Here is a 22,766-nt window from a genome sequence, read left to right as displayed (position 1 = left end):
AGTGCCTGTGTGAGTCTGAAAGTGTGTTGAATAAAGATGATAAGCTCAGTTGTGTTCTGCAGGTCAGCCGGTTACCTGTGGAGAGCTGTGGCCAGTACACCACCTGTAAAACCTGTCTGGGCTCTGGAGACCCCCACTGTGGATGGTGTGTACTTCACAACAAGTAAGTGGCTCACTTTACATATGCTCTTATCTTCTCTGTGGGTAGATGAACTTATTGGGAAAACAAATAGCGTGGTTGTTTTAGTGTGATCAAGTTGCCTCAGTCGATACCAACTATATGAGAATTAATTGATTCCTGAGCGGCTGCACGGATTTTCAAGGTGACATTTTGATACCAATCAAAGGGAGAATAAAATGGGCTCTGTTAAACATCAGGAGGCCAGATGCTGTTGGAAAGTAGCAGTAATACATCTGGTAGATTCTGAACTTTTAATGGACCACTGAGAGGTTCGGGGTTCAGCCAAACTAGTGGGAAGCTGCGTGCTGTTACCCAGTCCACCTGGTCCGCTCCACACAGGAAGTGACAGGTGACAGCTGCCCCAAATGTGCTCCTTCCTGTTGACCCCTTGGGCTGACCCTTAGGCAGCGGCTGGTAGGTCGGAGCTCAGGAAATGTCTGGATATTGCTGGCCCTCTGCCACTCCTCCCTCACTCCCTCACTTGTCATCAGGCACATTTATCCTCCAGTCCCACTGTAAATGAATTGGCTGGGAACATCACGAGAGAGTGCTGTGTCCTGCCACGGGGGAGAAGGGAAGCCTGCGAAGGGGGATGCATGTGTGGCTGTATAGTGTACCCTTTATCGAGTGTAATGGCCACAATATGGAGGGGTTTTCTCTGACGTAGGCCATGATTAATGGAAAAACAAAGTAACTCTAAAGGTAGGGAAATAAAGGGGACAGGAAATTGAAGCACATGCCTTTTAAACAGCACGCTATGGGTTTTATATGAATTATAGAAAGTCCTGAAATTGTTTCACTGTGTGACATTTCTCACACCAAGGCCTGGTGTCAGCAGTCCAGTGTTTCCCCTGTGATGCATATCTAGATAATGTTCAGAGGTAGATGAAAATATTTTTCTGAGCCTAGGACCTCAATGACGACCATTGTGGAATTTTCATTCAGTCCTTTATCAAGATAACAATATTTAATTAAGATTAGAATCTGGGACTGATAATGGAATAATTTGCATAGATATTTGCCAAACTAGTTTGAAAATGATATTTCTCTGCATAGCAATGCAGCATTCCGCGCAAATGTTTTTTTTTTTACACAAACTTGTGACAACCACTGCACAGCACAATTAGTGTGAGATCAGGCAAAGTGATGAGAAGATTGAATGGCTAAATTGTGCCCGATTCACATGTCAAACCTCTGTTCCTCTCTGGTGAAGCGACATCCCAGAGTGACACAATCCTCATCTATTTCCATCCTCTCCGGTTCGGCACCTTTGTGGCTTCAACCTGCTGTCTGTCCGTCAGGTTGTCTGTCTGTCTGTCTGGCTGGCTGGCTGGCTGGCTGGCTGGCTGGCTGGCTGGCTGTCTGTCAGGCTGTCTGTCTGTCTGTCTGTCAGGCTGTCTGTCTGTCAGGCTGTCTGTCTGTCAGGCTGTCTGTCTGTCAGGCTGTCTGTCTGTCAGGCTGTCTGTCTGTCTGTCTGTCTGTCAGGCTGTCTGTCTGTCAGGCTGTCAAGCTGTCAGGCTGTCAAGCTGTCTGTCAAGCTGTCTGTCAAGCTGTCTGTCAGGCTGTCTGTCAAGCTGTCTGTCTAGCTGTCTGTCAGGCTGTCTGTCTGACAGGCTATCTGTCAGGCTGTCTGTCTGTCAGGCTATCTGTCAGGCTGTATGTCTGTCTGTCAAGCTGTCTGTCAGGCTGTATGTCTGTCTGTCAAGCTGTCTGTCAGGCTGTCTGTCAGGCTCTCTGTTTTTTCTGTCTGTCTGTATGTCTACTTGAACCCCTCTGATGCTTAAACAGAGAAAGAAAGGGATGTTTATTGAGTCAGATTGAGATGGGTGACATTTTTTCTGTGGGACAACACACACACTCAGGTCAGGTCACATGATCAGTGGAATCTGAATGTTGGGGCTCATGAGAAACAGAGAGCAGGGTATTGTTCATCCTAGCAAGATGCAGGCCAGGCCAGGCAACCTCAGACTGCTCATTCATGTACAGGCGCGAGCTCAAATTACTCCAATGACTCGCTTCCATGGAACACAATGGGCATCTCCTATTCAACCCCAGTCAATGAGCCACGTTTTCAGACAGCACACACTTTACTTGGTGCTTAACTTTAGATTGTGTTTCATTTTTGGGGGTTTCTGACCGGACTACTAAAACTCAATGTGGTTTCTTCAATATCTTCGATATGACCTTTTCTAGGCCAGTGGATGTGGTCACAGGTCCTGAAATGAAACTAATAATATACTGACTTTTGTAAAGCATACTGACCTTTATGATTCCTGTGGGGATATAGCTTTTTGACCATGAGGTAGCCACTTCAGCGGAGTTACATTAAACAGTCATGCCAGAGGGGGTGTGGTCCAACTGCCTGACATTGCCAAGGTGCGGCCGTTTCTCTCTCAGGCAGATACAGAGAGACTCATCCATTATTTTATTTCAAGCAGGTTTGACTACTGTAATGCTCTCCTGTCTGGTCTACCCAAGAAAGTCATTGATCAACTGCAAAACATACAGAATGCTGCAGCATGGCTACTGACCAAGACCAGACGAAGAGCACACATTACACTGAAGTCTTTTCACTGGTTGCCTGTGAGTTTTAGAATTAATTTTAGGATTCTTCTGTTGGTTTTTAAATCAACCCATGATTGTGCACCCCAACACATCAGACATGCTTTTAAGTTCTGTATCCAGTAGGTCCCTCGGGTCCTCTGGCCTTTTAACTATCCCAAAGCCTAGGACCAAGAGGCATGGAGAGACAGCCTTTTAACTATCCCAAAGCCTAGGACCAAGAGGCATGGAGAGGCAGCCTTTAGTTACTACAGTATGACCCCAGCCTCTGGAATAGCCTGCCAGAGAACCTGAGGGGAGCCCAAACTGTGGAAATATTTCAAAGAGATCTTAAAACACATTTTCTTTGCTTTGATTTTCCTCGGGGAGCATTTTAGTTGTTCAGTTTGTGTCATTCTTTAGTTTTTTGTGTTGTAAATATTTCACCTTTTATTTCATTGTTTTTCATTTATTTTATTTCCTGTAAAGCACATTGCATTGCATTCCATGTCTGTATAAATATAGCTCTATAAATGTGCTGTATAAATATAGCTCTATAAATGTGCTGTATAAATATAGCTCTATAAATGTGCTGTATAAATATAGCTCTATAAATGTGCTGTATAAATATAGCTCTATAAATGTGCTGTATAAATATAGCTCTATAAATGTGCTGTATAAATATAGCTCTATAAATGTGCTGTATAAATATAGCTCTATAAATGTGCTGTATAAATATAGCTCTATAAATGTGCTGTATAAATATAGCTCTATAAATGTGCTGTATAAATATAGCTCTATAAATGTGCTGTATAAATAAAGCTTGATTTGATAAATAAAGCTTGGTTTGGTATATGGCCAATATACCAAGGCTAAGGGCTGTTCTTAGGCACTAAGCGTAGTGCCTAGATACAGCCCTTAGCCGTGGTATATTGGCCATATGCCACAAACCCCCGAGGAGCCTTATTGCTATTATAAACTGGTTATCAGCATAATTACAACAGTAAACAAGTTTTTTGCATCATAGCCATGGTATATTGTCTGATTTTACCACGGCATTCTGCCAATCAACATCCAGGACCCAAACGACCTGGTTTATAATTCAGTGTTTACCACAGATGTCTGCAATGGCCCCATTCACCTCCTTGCTCTCATTTCACGGTTAGAGAGCTTTATTTTGGTACGTCGATGTGACATAACTCTCAAGACCTCATTTAAATCACTTATCAATTTGAATGCACTGCCTGATTTATGACTTTTCATATGAAAGCTGTGGTGGGTGTCACCATGTGCTCCTCTCATCTGTAATATCTACATTTATCAAAGCACTTATCGCTTGTCGTGTTACTGTCTTGACACATATGGGAGTGATGCTCCGAAAAAAAGATTCAGGGAAATTTGGGGGGGTTGTTAAATCTTAATTCTTAATCTGTGTTGCCAGAGCTCCCCTTCCCTTGGGGAGATGGGTTGCCATGAGGGATGGCTCTTAAAAAATAAAAATAAAAGCCAAACACACTCTGGATTGGGAGACTAGCTTTGACCTGCTTCCTTTCCTTTTACCTGTTGTTGTCTGGGCTTTGTCTGCTATTCCCCCGGGGCTCTTTAGCCTCTAGCCATCATGTTAGTGGAGCCAGGGTAGAGGAGGGGGAAAAAACTAAGTGCACCCTGGGAAATGGTCTGTGTCCATGGCAACAATAGGAAACTGGAAGATGGACTTGCAGTGTGATTCAAATCAGGCTTATTTTGTGTATTTCTCTGCTACTGTATCTGTTGAGGGGGCCTTTGGTTAGAGTGTCTCATGTCATTTATCTTGTGGAAACACCCCTTACTCAAGATACTTCATTAATGTTCTACAAATGATGAAACCTCTGCCTTCATTTAAATATAACTGGGATTGTCAGCGTATTCTTTTAATTAGAGCAACTTTTATTACATGAAACTATCATTTGCAATGTTTGCTGTCTTGACAAATGTCTTTCTTTAATCCAGCATTTGCAGAACCCAAATGCACATTCTGAACATGTCTTTGAAGGACGGTGTTTCAGATTAACATGGTTGAAGGTTATAGTAAAAAGGACAGTAAAAAAGCTGGCGATAAGTGACTGTCCTGTCAATATGGTTTCACCCCTTCAGCAGACTTGATCGTCTCTTGTGTCGTCTTTCTCACTAATCAAAGTCAACTAGATAATTAACCCAGACCCTTAGAAGCAGTTACGGCCCCACCCTCCCCAATATCAATTAATGTGCTCAATTGATCCTTGATCCTGTCTCTGTGTCCCAGTGCTTCCCAGTTAACCCCAACACTCCAATTTGAATTATGTAATGCCATTATCATTAGATCATTTACATGTGTTATGAAAGGCTTTTTTCTTCTGCTTTGTCCAATGAATGATTTGAACAAGGTGAATCTCTGCCTTTTAGAGTCAGAATCAACAGGGAGCTCTAAGCATAATGTGATTTAGACTGTCGTGTGAACATATATCCTTGGATTCATTTGACTTTGAGGATACGGAATAAGGGCAGGGTAATAGAATTTGTGAAACCTGAAATGGTGAATTGCCGTAAGGAATGACTCTATTTGAACTGAGAAAAAAAAAGTTTCCAAAAAAGAACGCTAGCTGAAATGAAGTGATATGCTCAGCGTGATATGCTCACATTAGCCCTTTCTCTTAGGGTTAATGTGACCGCCCAATCTCCCGTTTCTCACCCACGTTCCTCGGGCCTCTAGCACCTCGCTACATTCTCCTCTGACAGTTTATAGCCCTATTTCACTTGATCATATATTACAGAGGCCTCATCACCTGCTAATTGAAGATGTGGTGAGTCCATTTTGTCCCCACAGAGAACAGAAGATGAACCTCACTAATGCAGGTCCTTGATCCCCTGGCTTTCTCATGGCGTCATGGTGGGGCTGAGAGAGAGAGGGAGAGAGAGGGAGCCTTCACCCCAGGGGGACAACGTTTCACCATAAATCACATATCTGCCATTCCACTAGGAAGAGGCCTGCAGTGTAATTGAATGAAATCTAATTTCTGGGAACTGAAGGAGAAGATATGACAAAGCAACAGAAAGAATCCCAGTGATCTGAATGGTTGGTGGCTTGTGAGGAGACACCACAGTTCCACTTACTGTACAGAGAACAGTCTTGTCTGGTGCTAGGCCCTGCATTTTTAATTAAGCCTACCCCCATTCTGTCCCCAGACATATGGCTTTAATTAGAAGTAAACAAATCATTAATGGTGTGTTGCGTCTTGGGTGAAAAACAGCCCTGGAACTTCAGCGGCTTCTTAATTCTTTTAGAAGTGGTTCCTCTAAAGAAAAAGAAAATAACTTTCCTTCCACAGACGATCCAAATTCAATTATCACACGCTTAAGTTGAATGGTAACCTTCAAATCACCATTTCTGCTTCACTGCTTCTGCTTTCTCACATTTCAGGCTTGTATAATATAAGTAGGCATGTGATTCATTTCAGGCTTGTGTAATATAAGTAGGCATGTGATTAATTTCAGGCTTGTATAATATAAGTAGGCATGTGATTCATTTCAGGCTTGTATAATATAAGTAGGCATGTGATTCATTTCAGGCTTGTATAATATAAGTAGGCATGTGATTCATTTCAGGCTTGTATAATATAAGTAGGCATGTGATTCATTTCAGGCTTGTGTAATATAAGTAGGCATGTGATTCATTTCAGGCTTGTATAATATAAGTAGGCATGTGATTCATTTCAGGCTTGTATAATATAAGTAGGCATGTGATTCATTTCAGGCTTGTATAATATAAGTAGGCATGTGATTCATTTCAGGCTTGTATAATATAAGTAGGCATGTGATTCATTTCAGGCTTGTATAATATAAGTAGGCATGTGATTCATTTCAGGCTTGTATAATATAAGTAGACATGTGATTCATTTCAGGCTTGTATAATATAAGTAGGCATGTGATTCATTTCAGGCTTGTATGATATAAGTAGGCATGTGATTCATTTCAGGCTTGTATAATATAAGTAGGCATGTGATTCATTTCAGGCTTGTATAATATAAGTAGGCATGTGATACATTTCAGGCTTGTATAATATAAGTAGGCATGTGATTCATTTCAGGCTTGTATAATATAAGTAGGCATGTGATTCATTTCAGGCTTGTATGATATAAGTAGGCATGTGATTCATTTCAGGCTTGTATAATATAAGTAGGCATGTGATTCATTTCAGGCTTGTATAATATAAGTAGGCATGTGATACATTTCAGGCTTGTATAATATAAGTAGGCATGTGATTCATTTCAGGCTTGTATAATATAAGTAGGCATGTGATTCATTTCAGGCTTGTATGATATAAGTAGGCATGTGATTCATTTCAGGCTTGTATAATATAAGTAGGCATGTGATTCATTTCAGGCTTGTATAATATAAGTAGGCATGTGATACATTTCAGGCTTGTTTTTCTTGCCAGTATTTTTTCCATTGATGTTTATTTTTCCTTATATTACATTTTCATCACTTTATATTATTTAATGTAATAGTTTTTAGTGATGCTGTTAATGGAGATTGTAGGGAAGAAGTAGTGCTGTCATCCTCGACCCTGTTCTATCTGATACTCTGTCTGTCTCAATGTGAGATGATCCCTAGTCGTGTGCAGTAATATCCTGTGGCTTATTGGTTGGTGCATAAGCAGGAGTTTTTATTGGTGATAATCCTCAGCCACTTTCAGTGCAGCTGTCAAGCTTAAAGGAAAACTCCATCCAAAAGCTATATTTTGGTATTTGTATCAGTTGTCCATTTTTTATATAGTCCCAAAATGTTTTGGATGTCAGCAATCAAGTTTTCAAGATACGTAACTATCAATCAAGTCATCAAGATATATAACTTTCAAAATACAGTCTGTATGACTATTGAACCGAAACCAGAAGATAGTTTTGGGGGTGGAATTTTCCTTTAAAGCGGCAATTAGCAGTCGAAACAATAAAAACGTTTTCCCTGCCACTGAGGGATGGAGAAATACAACCATTCTCAAGTTCATAAACAGAGCTATTGATGAAAGGACTGACCATCCATGATATCAAAATGATATATTTGAGTCTCTAGAGTGCTTGTTTACATTTACATTGTTTACAATCATTGGAGTAAAACAAGCTTATATTTTGGGTTCTGATGGGGTACGACAGTTGAACTAAGCTCATGAGGCATTTGCAATTTATATTCTTCAAGATTCAATGGGTTTATATAATTACTTTATAAGTTAATAAATGAATGTAGCGAAATGCAGATCGCCCCTTTAACCACTACCCTGAAAGTAATGCCATGTTTAACAAACGTGTTGCTGTTATAAATGTTTTAATATCAGGCTGCTCCTTAGAATCTGTTTGGAGAAAAATAGGACATTTTCTTCCACAGCAGAAAATAGCAGGTTTAAAACCACTTCGAGCGGAGATCCCGCTAACGGGATCAAATTCGACAACATCCGGTGAAATCGGGGGGCGCCAAATTCAAAATGCTAAATAGTAATATTAAACATTCATGAAAATACAAGTGTCTTACATGATTCTTTAGCATAGAATCTTGGTAATCAAACTGCATTGTCAGATTTCAAAAAGGCTTTACGGCGAAAGCATAGCATTCGATTGTCTGAGGACAGCACCTCACATTAGCATATTTTTCAAACCAGAACAGGCGTCGCGATAAAATAAATCACTTACTTTTGAATATCTTCCTCTGTTTGCAATCAAAAGGGTCCCAGCTAAATAATAAATGGTCGTTTTGTTCGATAAAGTCCTTTATATCCCAAAAACGCCATTTAGTTGTCTCCATTGAATTCAATAATCCAGTCCTTCAACATGCATACAAAGGATTCCAAAAATTTACCAGCAAAGTTCGTCCAAACGAGTCAAACAACGTTTTTTATTAGCCCTCAGATTGTCTAATATCTAAATAAATTATAATATTTCAGACGGAGATTACTATGGTCAATAGCAAAGGAAAAGAACAAAGAGCGCGCCCACGTTCACGCACTCAAAAGACTACTTTTGCCCCGGCGCTCAACTTGGAACGACTACAAATACATATTTTTAATTTTAATTTTAACAAGCCTAAAACCTTGTATAAAGACTGTTGACATCTACTGGAAGCCATAGGAACTGCAATCTGGGAGGCGGAAATTAGATTTTTCAATAGCATTGCATTGGAAGTCATTCTGAGCTCCAAAAAAATATTCCCGGGTGGATTCTCCTCGGGTTTTCGCCTGCTATATCAATTATGTTATACTCACAGACATTATTTTAACAGTTTTATAAACTTCAGCGTGTTTTCTATCCAATTCTACCAATTATATACATATCCTAGCTTCTGGGCCTGAGTAACACGCAGTTTACTTTGGGCACGTAAGACAGGCAGCAATTCTGGAAACTAGCCTTACTCGCAGAGAGGTTAAAATAAAACCGCAATGAGAGAGAGAATGGCTGCTATGTGGCATTAACCTGAGATGTTCTGGCTTCAATAGGAATATATGAAACAATTGTTTCCAATAATCCATGTGGTCCTGTATGGCTCAGTTGGTAGAGCATGGCATGTGGGTTCGATTTCCGCGGCCACCCGTAGGTAAAATGTAAGTCGCTTTGGATAAGATCTGTCACATGGAATGACGCTTGAAAGACGAAACAGGTATGGGGAGTAAAACATTTCATAAATAACGGACATGAAACAAGACAGGAATAGCGTCAGCATACAAGAAAATAAAGACAAAAAACAAAAAACAATCAGAGCAGGAGCAGACGTGACAAAAATCGTCTGCTAAACGGCATATATTATTATTATATACAGTTGGAAGTTTACGTACAATTAGGTTGGAGTCATTAAAACTCATTGTTCAACCACTCCACAAATTTCTTGTTAACAAGCTATAGTTTTGGCAAGTCGGTTAGGACATCTACTTTGTGCATTACACAAGTCATTTTTCCAACAATTGTTTACAGACAGATTATTTCACTTATAATTCACTGTATCACAAATCCAGTGGGTCAGAAGTTTACATACACTGAGTTGACTGTGCCTTTAAACAGCTTGGAAAATTCCAGAAAAGGTTGTCATGGCTAATTGACCTAATTTGAGTCAATTGAAGGTGTACCTGTGGATGTATTTCAAGGCCTACCTTCAACTCAGTGCCTCTTTGCTTGACATCATGGGAAAATCAAAAGAAATCAGCCAAGACCTCAGAAAACCTGAAAGGCCGCTCAGCAAGGAAGAACACACTGCTCCAAAACCGCCATAAAAAAGCCAGACTACGGTTTGCAACTGCACATTGGGACAAAGATTGTACTTTCTGGATAAATGTCCTCTGGTCTGATGAAACAAAAATAGAACTGTTTGGCCATAATGACCATTGTTATGTTTGGAGGAAAAGGGGGGAAGCTTGCAAGCCAAGGAACACCATCCCAACCGTGACGCACGGGGGTGGCAGCATCGTGTTGTGGGGGTGCTTTGCTGCAGGAGTGACAGGTGCACTACACAAAATAGATGTCATCATGAGGGAGGAAAATTATGGGGATTAATTGAAGCAACATCTCAAGACATCAGTCAGATAGTTAAAGCTTGGTCGCAAATGGGTCTTCCAATTGGACAATGACCCCAAGCATACTTCCAAAGTTGAGGCAAAATGGCTTCAGGACAACAAAGTCAAGGTATTGGAGTGGCCATCACAAAGCCCTGACCTCAATCCTTTAGAAAATTTGTGGGCTGAACTGAAAAAGTGTGTGCGAGTAAGGAGGCCTACAAACCTGACTCAGTTACACCAGCTCTGTCAGGAGGAATGGGCCAAAATTCACCCAACTTATTGTGGGAAGCTTGTGGAAGGCTTCCCAAAACCTTTGACCCAAGCTAAACAATGTAAAGCAATGCTACTAAATTCTATTTGAGTGTATGTACACTTCTGACCCACTGAGAATGTGATGAAAGAAATAAAAGCTGAAAGAAATCATTATCTCTTCTATTATTCTGACATTTCACATTCTTAAAATAAAGTGGTGATCCTAACTGACCTAAGACAGGTCATTTTTACTAGGATTAAATGTCAGGAATTGTGAAAAACTGAGTTTGAATGTATTTGGCTAAGGTGTATGTAAACATTCGACATCAACTGTATTATCCAGAACCCGACGAGTCAATTATCAGAATAAAAGTTTCTGCTATGCAGCATTAAGCGAACAATTGGGAAGTTGGTTACAAAAACAACTTTGAACTCAGCATGGCTCAGCATATTTCAAATGTTTTCAAAATATTTTCACATATTTTCCTAAATGTGTGTTCATGATATACACTGGTATCATTTGTGTGCTTCTGCTCATACCCAACCTGCTCTTTGAGGCCAACTCAGTCATTTGTTACACCTAAAGCTTATTCCTGAAGTTGTGAATTTGTCCCAGATTCCCAGGGCTCTGTTGGACAATGGAGTGCATTAATTTTTACCCAGTAATACGGCTGTGTACTGTACTGAGCTGAATGTTACCCAGTAATACGGCTGTGTACTGAGCTGAATGTTACCCAGTACAGCTGTGTACTGAGCTGAGCTGACATTTAAGTAGTAGAACAGCATGTAATATTGTGATCATTATTGACCACTGACCTCATTGTGTTTTCTCCCAGGTGTTCCAGACAGGAGACCTGTGAGAAGTGGGCCGAGCCACAGCATTTCAACACAGAGCTAGATCACTGTGTGGCCATTAGTGTCACACCTAACAACATATCTGTGACCTCTACGTCCACTCAGGTAATTACAGGCTGTAAAAAAAAAACTGTGTTCACACCAGAGAAAAACACGACGGTAGCTTATCACTGCATGGTGCTAGCTAATCACAACACTATTTAATCACAACACAATGCTATTTAATCACAACATGACACTAGCTAATCACAACACGATGCTATTTAATCACAACATGACACTAGCTAATCACAACACTATTTAATCACAACACAATGCTATTTAATCACAACATGACACTAACTAATCACAACACTATTTAATCACAACACAATGCTATTTAATCACAACATGACACTAGCTAATCACAACACAATGCTATTTAATCACAACATGACACTAGCTAATCACAACACGATGCTATTTAATCACAACATGACACTAGCTAATCACAACACGATGCTATTTAATCACAACATGACACTAGCTAATCACAACACTATTTAATCACAACACAATGCTATTTAACCACAACATGACACTAGCTAATCACAACACTATTTAATCACAACACAATGCTATTTAATCACAACATGACACTAGCTAATCACAACACAATGCTATTTAATCACAACATGACACTAGCTAATCACAACACGATGCTATTTAATCACAACATGACACTAGCTAATCACAACACTATTTAATCACAACACAATGCTATTTAACCACAACATGACACTAGCTAATCACAACACTATTTAATCACAACACAATGCTATTTAATCACAACATGACACTAGCTAATCACAACACAATGCTATTTAATCACAACATGACACTAGCTAATCACAACACAATGCTATTTAATCACAACATGACACTAGCTAATCACAACACTATTTAATCACAACACAATGCTATTTAATCACAACATGACACTAGCTAATCACAACACAATGCTATTTAATCACAACATGACACTAGCTAATCACAACACGATGCTATTTAATCACAACATGACACTAGCTAATCACAACACGATGCTATTTAATCACAACATGACACTAGCTAATCACAACACTATTTAATCACAACACAATGCTATTTAACCACAACATGACACTAGCTAATCACAACACTATTTAATCACAACACAATGCTATTTAATCACAACATGACACTAGCTAATCACAACACAATGCTATTTAATCACAACATGACACTAGCTAATCACAACACGATGCTATTTAATCACAACATGACACTAGCTAATCACAACACTATTTAATCACAACACAATGCTATTTAACCACAACATGACACTAGCTAATCACAACACTATTTAATCACAACACAATGCTATTTAATCACAACATGACACTAGCTAATCACAACACAATGCTATTTAATCACAACATGACACTAGCTAATCACAACACAATGCTATTTAATCACAACATGACACTAGTTAATCACAACACTATTTAATCACAACACAATGCTATTTAATCACAACATGACACTAGCTAATCACAACACGATGCTATTTAATCACAACATGACACTAGCTAATCACAACACGATGCTATTTAATCACAACATGACACTAGCTAATCACAACACGATGCTATTTAATTACAACATGACACTAGCTAATCACAACACGATGCTATTTAATCACAACATGACACTAGCTAATCACAACACTATTTAATCACAACACAATGCTATTTAATCACAACATGACACTAGCTAATCACGACACTTGCTAATCACAACACGATACTTACTAATCACAACACGATGCTCCCTAATCACTATGCTAGCTAATCACAACATGACACAAACTAATCACAACACAAAGCTAGCTAATCACAACACGATGCTAACTAATCACAACACGAAGCTAGCTAATCACAACACAAAGCTAGCTAATCACAACACGATGCTAACTAATCACAACACGATGCTAACTAATCACAACACAAAGCTAGCTAATCACAACACGATGCTAACTAATCACAACACGATGCTAGCTAATCACGACATGACCAATATGGAGCTGGCTTATTATTAACCTGTCATTGCAGATTTCTGGTTTAGGATACGCAGCGGGATGACTCCAACTGTCAAATAATATACTGCCTCTCTCTCCCTCCCTCTCTCTCTCCCTTTCTCTTCCTCCCTCTCTCTCCCTCCCTCCCTTTCTCGCTCTCTCTCCCTCCCTCTCGCTCTCCCTTTATCTCTCTCCCCCTCTCTCTCTCTCTCCCTCTCGCTCTCCCTTTATCTCCCTCCCTCTCCCCCCACCCTCTCTCTCTCTCTCCCCCTCTCTCTCTATCTCACCCTCCCTCTTCCTCTCTCTCACCTTTCCCCCCTCTCCTCCCTCCAGCTGAGTGTGAGAGTGGTCAACGTGCCCAGCCTGTCAGCCGGGGTGACATGTGTGTTTGAGGAGCTGACAGAGAGCCCAGGGGAGGTACTGGCCAAGGGGCAGGTCCTCTGTATGTCCCCCTCCCTCAGAGATGTCCCCTCCCTCACACAGGGATACGGTAAGGCTTCTATCAGAAACTAATATAAATCTAGTACACATCCAAATGTTATAAAACAATGTGCTAGCTATTGAGTGATAATATGTTTCTATTTTCTGATGATCATATTTATCACCATGTGTGAAATTAACTCTATCGCTCCATACAGCTTTGTGGGTTGTATTATGTCAACTAGTGGTGACGACAGCTGCACTGTGTCTGAAGTACACCAGGTTTTAGTTGTTCGGAGCCATGTGAACATGGGCCTTAATGTGTTTTCAAAAAATTATGAAAAACAACTGAATGCTCTTACCGGATGGACTGATGGATGGGAACCTGAAAAGTGCAGTAGCTCATTTTTTGTTCCATTAGTAGCAGTTATTGAAAGTCCACTGGAAATGTTTTGCCAATTATCTTGAAGTCAAGCCTACAGGTATAATTGGACTAGCAGCAGAGATGTGGCCTGTTTGTAGGGTTCTGTTTTGGACTATAAGTGCACTTCTCTTGCTAATGGAAATGGTAGATAAAAGACAGGAGCAATCAGACATTTTTATCAACATCTACATTATTGAATTAGACAGAAGAACATTATTTTTCTGGGGTATAGCACCTGGAATGGGACTGATAATGGTTTCAGAGCCTCTAGGCTGTCTGGTTTACTGTGGGTCTTCTCTTTATTCCAGGGGACAAGAGAGTGCTAAAGCTTTCCCTGAAGTCCAAGGAGACAGGGCACAAATTCATCACCACTGACTTCATCTACTACAACTGCAGCGTGCTCCAGTCGTAAGTATCTATCTACCATGATCTCTCATCTCTCTGAGGACGAGAGGAAACACAGAGGAGCTTTCAGTGAAGTAACATATTGATTGGTTCTGTCCGTCACTTGAAATTCTTTGATGAGTTCTACCGGGCTGTGTAGCCACCTCAGTGTAGAAGAGAGGCTTGACAGATAACAGGTGCCCTATGTTTGGAACGTGGATGTAGTCATGCGTTTGCTCCTTGTCAAGTTGTTTAAATGATGCTATGAAAATAGATGGCATAAAGTCATGTTTATTGTCAATATTTTTCAATGAATTTCAGAAACCGGTACAGAGACATGGACAGGTAGAAGGGACAGAGAAATGGACAGGTAGAAGAGACAGAGAAATGGACAGGTAGAAGGGACAGAGAAATGGACAGGTACTAGGGACAGAGAAATGGACAGGTACTAGGGACAGAGACATGGACAGGTAGAAGGGACAGAGAAATGGACAGGTACACGAGACAGAGAAATGGACAGGTAGAAGGGACATAGAAATGGACAGGAAGAAGGGACAGAGAAATGGAAGGTACTGGGGACAGAGAAATACAACAACAAACCTAATGAGAAATGGTAATCATGCAGTGTACACGTCTAGTGATCAGTGGTGTAAAGTACTTAAGTAAAAATACTTGAAAGTACTGCTTAAGTAGTTTTGGGGGGTATCTGTACTTTACTACATTCGAAAAGAAAATGATGTACTTTTTACTCCATACATTTCCCTGATACCCAAAAGTACTCGTTACATTTTGAATGCTTAGCAGGACAATTAATGGTCTAATTCACACACTTATCACGAGAACATCCCTGGTCATCCCTACAGCCTCTGATCTGGTGGACTCACTAAACAGAGAACATCCCTGGTCATCCCTACAGCCTCTGATCTGGTGGACTCACTAAACAGAGAACATCCCTGGTCATCCCTACTGCCTCTGATCTGGTGGACTCACTAAACAGAGAACATCCCTGGTCATAACTACAGCCTCTGATCTGGTGGACTCACTAAACAGAGAACATCCCTGGTCATAACTACAGCCTCTGATCTGGTGGGCTCAATGTTTTTATTTAAAAAAAAAAAAATATTGCGACCTGGCCAAGATAAAACAAAGCAGTGTGACAAAAACAACAACACAGAGTTACACATGGGATAACAAATGTACAGTCAATAACACAATATAAATATCTATATACAGTGGGTGCAAATGTAGTAAGATTAGGGAGGTAAGGCAATAAATAGGCCATAGTGGTGAAATAATTACAATTTTGGTGCACCCATGACCAGCTCGAAACCAGATTGCATAGCGGACAAGGTACGGTGGGATTTGAAGTGGTCGGTGATTTGTTTGTTAGCTTGGCTTTCGAAGACAGGGCAGGATGGATATAGGTCTATAACAGTTTGGGTCTAGAGTGTCTCCCCCTTTGAAGAGGGGGATGACCGAGGCAGCTTTCCAATCTTTAGGGATCTCAGACTATACGAAAGAGAGGTTGAACAGGCTAGTAATAGGGGTTGCAACATTTGCGGCTGATCATTTTATAAAGAGAGCATCCAGATTGTCTAGCCCTTCTGATTTGTAGGGGTCTAGATTTTGCCGCTCTTTCAGAACATCAGCTACCTGGATTTGGGTGATGGAGAAGCTTATTGAAATTTTGGGTGAAGGAGAATGCTTATTGAAATGATCGATTATCGTGGATTTATCAGTGGTGACAGTGTTTCCTAGCCTCAGTGCAGCGGGCAGCTGGGAGGAGGTGCTCTTATTCTCCATGGACTTTACAGTGTCCTGAAACTTTTTACAATTTGTGCTACAGGATGCAAATTTTTGTTTGAAAAAGCTAGCCTTTGCTTTCCTAACTGACTGTGTATATTTGTTCCTAACTTCCCTGAAAAGTTGCATATCGCGGGGGATATTCAATGCTAATGCAGTACTCCACAGAATGTTTTTGTGCTGGTCAAGGGCAGTCAAGTCTGGAGTGAACCAAGGGCTATATCTGTTCTTAGTTCTACATTTTTTGAATGGGGCATGCTTATTTAAGATGGTGAGGAAAGCACTTTTAAAGAATAACCAGGCATCTTCTAGTGGCGTGGTGAGGTCAATATCCTTCCAGGATACCCGGGCCAGGTCGATTAGAAAGGTCTGCTTGCTAAAGTGTTTTAGGGAGCGTTTGACAGTGATGAGGGGTGGTTGTTTGACCGCAGACCCATTACTGATGCAGGCAATGAGGCAGTGATCACTGAGACCCTGGTTGAAGACAGCAGAGGTGTTTTTAGTTGGTCAGGATGATATCTATGAGGGTGCCTGTGTTTACGGATTTGGGGTTGTACCTGGTAGGTTCCTTGATAATTTGTGTGAGATTGATAGCATCTACCTTAGATTGTAGGACGCCCAGGGTGTTAAGAATATCCCAGTTTACGTCAGCTAACAGTACGAACTCTGAAGATAAATGGGGGGCAATCAATTCACATATGGTGTCCAGGGCACAGCTGGGGGCTGGGGGGGGTCTATACCAAGCGGCTTCAGTGAGAGACTTATTTCTGGAAAGGTGGCTTTTTAAAAGTAGAAGCTTGAATTGTTTGGGTACAGACCTGGATATCATGACATATCTCTGCAGTATATTGCGACTCTGCCCCCTTTGGCAGTTCTATCTTAGTGGAAAATGTTGTAGTTGGGGATGGAAATTTCAGGATTTTTGGTGGCCTTCCTAAGCCAGCTTTCAGACATGGCTAGGACATCAGAGTTGGCGGAGTGTGCTAAGGCAGGGAATAAAACCAATTTAGGGAGGAGGTTTCTGATGTTAACAAACCAAGGCTTTTACGGTTACAGAAGTCAACAAATGACAACGCCTGGGGAATAGGTGTGATACTGGGGACTACAGGGCCTGGGTTAACCTCTACATCACCAGAGGAGGAGTAGGATAAGGGTGCGGCTAAAGGCTATAGTGCGTTGGGAACAGAGAATAAAAGGAGCAGATTTCTGGGTGTGGTAGAATAGATTCAGGGCATAATGTACAGACAAGGGTATGGTAGGATGTGAGTACAGTGGAGGTAAACCTAGGCGTTGAGTGACGGTGAGAGAGGTTTCGTCTCTGGTGGCACCGGTTAAGCCAGGTGAGGTCTCTGCGTGTGTGGGTGGTGGGACAAAAGAGCTATCTAAGGCAAGGTGAGTGGGACTGAGGGCTCTACAGTGAAATAAAACAATAAGAACTAGCCGAGACAGCAGTAGACAAGGCATATTGACAGAGAGAGGCATAAAGCAGTCACAGGTGTTGAATGGGAGAGCTAAGACAACAACGGGTAAATGGCGATGAATTGGCCGAGCGGGTCAGTTAGTTACACGCAGGACCTGAGTTCGAGGCTGGGGCCGACAGATAAACAAAATGAGGTACCGTGTTATTGAAATAGTCCAGGGGGCATCAGCTGTTTAGCCGAGTGACCATAGGATCCAAAGAACAGCCATAGTCAGTGAGTCAAGTAGCCGTTCAGTAGTCAGTACTACGCTAGGCGAGCAGAAGACACAGCATTTAGAAAGCTAGCGGGCCGGGGCAAGAAGATGGGTCTTGGGGGACCTCGCAATGGAACAGCCTGTTGAGACCACATCGTGCGATTACGTCAACAGACGAGTCGTGATGGATCGGCGGGGCTCATGTCGACAATGAAGGGTCCAGGCCAATTGGCAAAAGAGGTATTGTAACCCTAGAATTAGATGGTACAGTGCCTTGCGAAAGTATTCGGCCCCCTTGAACTTTGCGACCTTTTGCCAGATTTCAGGCTTCAAACATAAAGATATAAAACTGTATTTTTTTGTGAAGAATCAACAACAAGTGGGACACAATCATGAAGTGGAACGACATTTATTGGATATTTCAAACTTTTTTAACAAATCAAAAACTGAAAAATTATTCAGCCCCCTTAAGTTAATACTTTGTAGCGCCACCTTTTGCTGCGATTACAGCTGTAAGTCGCTTGGGGTATGTCTCTATCAGTTTTGCACATCGAGAGACTGACATTTTTTCCCATTCCTCCTTGCAAAACAGCTCGAGCTCAGTGAGGTTGGATGGAGAGCATTTGTGAACAGCAGTTTTCAGTTCTTTCCACAGATTCTCGATTGGATTCAGGTCTGGACTTTGACTTGGCCATTCTAACACCTGGATATGTTTATTTTTGAACCATTCCATTGTAGATTTTGCTTTATGTTTTGGATCATTGTCTTGTTGGAAGACAAATCTCTGTCCCAGTCTCAGGTCTTTTGCAGACTCCCTCAGGTTTTCTTCCAGAATGGTCCTGTATTTGGCTCCATCCATCTTCCCATCAATTTTAACCATCTTCCCTGTCCCTGCTGAAAAAAAGCAGGCCCAAACCATGATGCTGCCACCACCATGTTTGACAGTGGGGACGATGTGTTCAGGGTGATGAGCTGTGTTGCTTTTACGCCAAACATAACATTTTGCATTGTTGCCAAAAAGTTCAATTTTGGTTTCATCTGACCAGAGTACCTTCTTCCACATGTTTGGTGTGTCTCCCAGGTGGCTTGTGGCAAACTTTAAATGACACTTTTTATGGATATCTTTAAGAAATGGCTTTCTTCTTGCCACTCTTCCATAAAGGCCAGATTTGTGCAATATACGACTGATTGTTGTCCTATGGACAGAGTCTCCCACCTCAGCTGTAGATCTCTGCAGTTCATCCAGAGTGATCATGGGCCTCTTGGCTGCATCTCTGATCAGTCTTCTCCTTGTATGAGCTGAAAGTTTAGAGGGACGGCCAGGTCTTGGTAGATTTGCAGTGGTCTGATACTCCTTCCATTTCAATATTATCGCTTGCACAGTGCTCCTTGGGATGTTTAAAGCTTGGGAAATCTTTTTGTATCCAAATCCGGCTTTAAACTTCTTCACAACAGTATCTCGGACCTGCCTGGTGTGTTCCTTGTTCTTCATGATGCTCTCTGCGCTTTTAACGGACCTCTGAGACTATCACAGTGCAGGTGCATTTATACGGAGACTTGATTACACACAGGTGGATTGTATTTATCATCATTAGTCATTTAGGTCAACATTGGATCATTCAGAGATCCTCACTGAACTTCTGGAGAGAGTTTGCTGCACTGAAAGTAAAGGGGCTGAATAATTTTGCACGCCCAATTTTTCAGTTTTTGATTTGTTAAAAAAGTTTGAAATATCCAATAAATGTCGTTCCACTTCATGATTGTGTCCCACTTGTTGTTGATTCTTCACAAAAAAATACAGTTTTATATCTTTATGTTTGAAGCCTGAAATGTGGCAAAAGGACGCAAAGTTCAAGGGGGCCGAATACTTTCGCAAGGCACTGTATATGGGCCTAGCTCAGGCTAATTGGTGCTTGCTTCGGACAGAGGTGTTAGCTGACAGTAGCCATTCGGTAGCAGCTAGCTAGCTGCAATGACCCGGTGTAATGATCCAGAGTGGCAGGAATCCGGTGATGTGGTAGAGAGAAGCAGTCCGATATACTCTGTGTTGATATCGCGCTGTGAAGACTGGCATGTATTGTCCGAGCAAAAGCTGGCGGTGTCCGAGCTAAAAGTGAAGACCGCTAGCCGTGGCTAACAAAGACTAGTAGCTAGTTAGCTGGCTAGCTCCTGACAGAGGTTCCAGTTATATGGAATAGAAATTGCAGATCCGTACCACATTGGGTGGGGGGGTTGCAGGAAGGTATATTTAGTTCGTAGATAGAAAGTGAGATTAAAATGTATACGAGCGGAAAAAAACGTCTATTTAGACGGGATAAGACACGGGATAAGACAAAGACAAACACAACACACGTCCGACTGCTACACCATCTTGGAATCATCACTAAAAACATGCTTCGTTTGCAAATGATGTCTGAGTGTTGGAGCGTGCCCCTGGCTATCAGTAAAAATACATTTAAAAAAGGGTGCAGTCTGGTTTTCTTAATATAAGGAATTTGAAATTATTTATACTTTTGATACTTAAGTATATTTTAGCAATAACATTTACTTTTGATACTTAAGTTTATTTAAAACCAAATACTTTGACTTTTACTCAAGTAAGGATTTTACTGGGTGACTTTCACTTTTTTCATTTTCTATTAAGGTATCTTTACTTTTACTCAAATATGACAATTGGGTACTTTTTCCACCACTGCTAGTGACACTGCTATGTCCTCTTCCACTTTCCATGTTACCCATCATACGACCACTGGACACAGGACCAGATAACATCCAGGACAGGCTGGCCAGATGTTGCTAGCTAATATGATTTGAGAAGGCCCGGGTCTGTAACAGTAGCAGCAGCAGGCTCATGCAGGGTAGGGCCAGGTAGGGCAGGGTAGGGCCAGGTAGGGCAGGGCCAGGTAGGGCAGGGTAGGGTCCAGGCAGGGTAGGGTCCAGGCAGGGTAGGGTCCAGGCAGGGTAGGGCCAGGTAGGGTAGGGTAGGGTCCAGGCAGGGTAGGGCCAGGTAGGGTAGGGCCAGGTAGGGCAGGGTAGGGGCCAGGCAGGGTAGGGTCCAGGCAGGGTAGGGCCAGGTAGGGCAGGGTAGGGCCAGGTAGGGCAGGGTAGGGGCCAGGCAGCGTAGGGTCCAGGCAGGGTAGGGGGCAGGCAGGGTAGGGGCCAGGCAGGGTAGGGCAGGGGGCAGGGTAGGGGCCAGGCAGCGTAGGGTCCAGGCAGGGTAGGGGGCAGGCAGGGTAGGGGCCAGGCAGGCTAGGGCCAGGCAGGCTAGGGCCAGGCAGGGCAGGGCAGGGTAGTGCAGGTCCAGGCAGACATCCAGACCACAGCTTTGCTGAGGCAGAACAATGGGACTGCATCTCTCCGAGGATCAGTCAGAGCCCCTTGCTCAGAGCCTCTCACTGGCTTCAGCTTCAGCACGGAGCTCCATGCCAAGGTCTCGTCTTTCTTCTGTTCTGTTTGTGGAGCAACGGCGTTTTACTGGCATATGTGCACATTTGCACTTCAGCACTGAGTCGATGGCGTGGGTGTGAGAGGTTTTTTTTCTCAACATGGAGGAGTGTATGACATGGAGTATCATTCTGTATATTGTGTATATTGCCATTGTTTTTAAATTAGCATGACGCCTCACAGTTTAAGATGAAGACGTTAACACAGAAAAAGCAAAGACATATCAGTGGTCTGGCAACTTCACTCTTCATCACATCCAAACATGCTAAAAATAATTTGTTTGCAGCTAAATGAATGGGTGTTTATGTCAGAGAATAACATGTCCTTGTCGGCTGACAGAATGCATACACAACAATGAATTCTCTAGTGTAAGGAAGCAGGGCAACATAATCCATGCAGGGCTCGCCAGTTGCCATAGCAACCTAGCAGAGGCCTACCTTGCCAGAGCGGTCTGCCTGAAGCCTATGCCAGATTTCCTCTTTTCACAAAGGCCCTGTGGGACCATTTAGCCCTTGAATTGTTTCCCCCTCTGGTGTTTGCTGGCGGACAGCGCTCACTCACCCCAGCCCTGCTACGTTGGCACCCATTTTCTTCTCAAAACAATTCTTTAGCAACCCAGCCGTAAGAGCTGCTTCCCGTCTCCTGGAATAATGACCACCTGTGAATGGGAAGGACGTTAGCTCTGAAACTATGGTCTGACTGATTATACACTTTTACCAAATCACCCCCTGGCATTTTAGGCATGTCAGAACAAAGGCAATTTTTTATAAGACATTATGAAATCTCTGGGATACCTTTTGAATCTTTCTCATGTCTCCCCAGCAACACCTCCCAGTTCTCCCCTTCCTGTCTTCATTATTTACCTGATTCTCCAAAGGCATTCACATTTGGTAGAAACCCAGTCAGATCTACACATTTCGTCACTCAGAAACAAGCTCCTCCTCTTAACTAGCCAACGTTAACACTAGTTTCCGCATACAGCAGTCCAATAGGCTACTGAGTCCACTTCCAAGCAATGATGTTAGTAAGGAAACTCCCTTCATTAGTGGTTCAGGTTTTGGCTGTTCTGTGTTTCTCAGGCTTCACTGAAATTAGACCAAAGTGAATTGATGGAGTTTTTACCCCCGATGCAGCATATTGCATA

General features: G+C 42.0%; 1 protein-coding gene across 2 annotated transcripts in view; it reads left to right on the top strand.

Annotated features, from left to right (window-relative positions):
• The window catches only part of LOC121840463 (plexin A3-like), a 171,147-nt gene that overhangs the window by 75,813 nt on the left and 72,568 nt on the right, over window positions 1-22,766 (top strand). For both annotated transcript variants that reach the window (XM_042304127.1, XM_042304126.1), the window contains exons 5-8: window positions 63-163; window positions 11,357-11,480; window positions 13,807-13,963; window positions 14,626-14,725. In XM_042304127.1, coding sequence (XP_042160061.1) covers window positions 63-163; window positions 11,357-11,480; window positions 13,807-13,963; window positions 14,626-14,725 — 482 coding nt within the window. The remainder of the gene's footprint in view (window positions 1-62; window positions 164-11,356; window positions 11,481-13,806; window positions 13,964-14,625; window positions 14,726-22,766) is intronic.

Source organism: Oncorhynchus tshawytscha, linkage group LG22 (assembly GCF_018296145.1).
Source record: "Oncorhynchus tshawytscha isolate Ot180627B linkage group LG22, Otsh_v2.0, whole genome shotgun sequence".
Lineage (NCBI taxonomy): Eukaryota > Metazoa > Chordata > Actinopteri > Salmoniformes > Salmonidae > Oncorhynchus > Oncorhynchus tshawytscha.
Note: the sequence above shows the minus strand (reverse complement) of the source record. Positions and strands in the feature narration are given on the sequence as shown.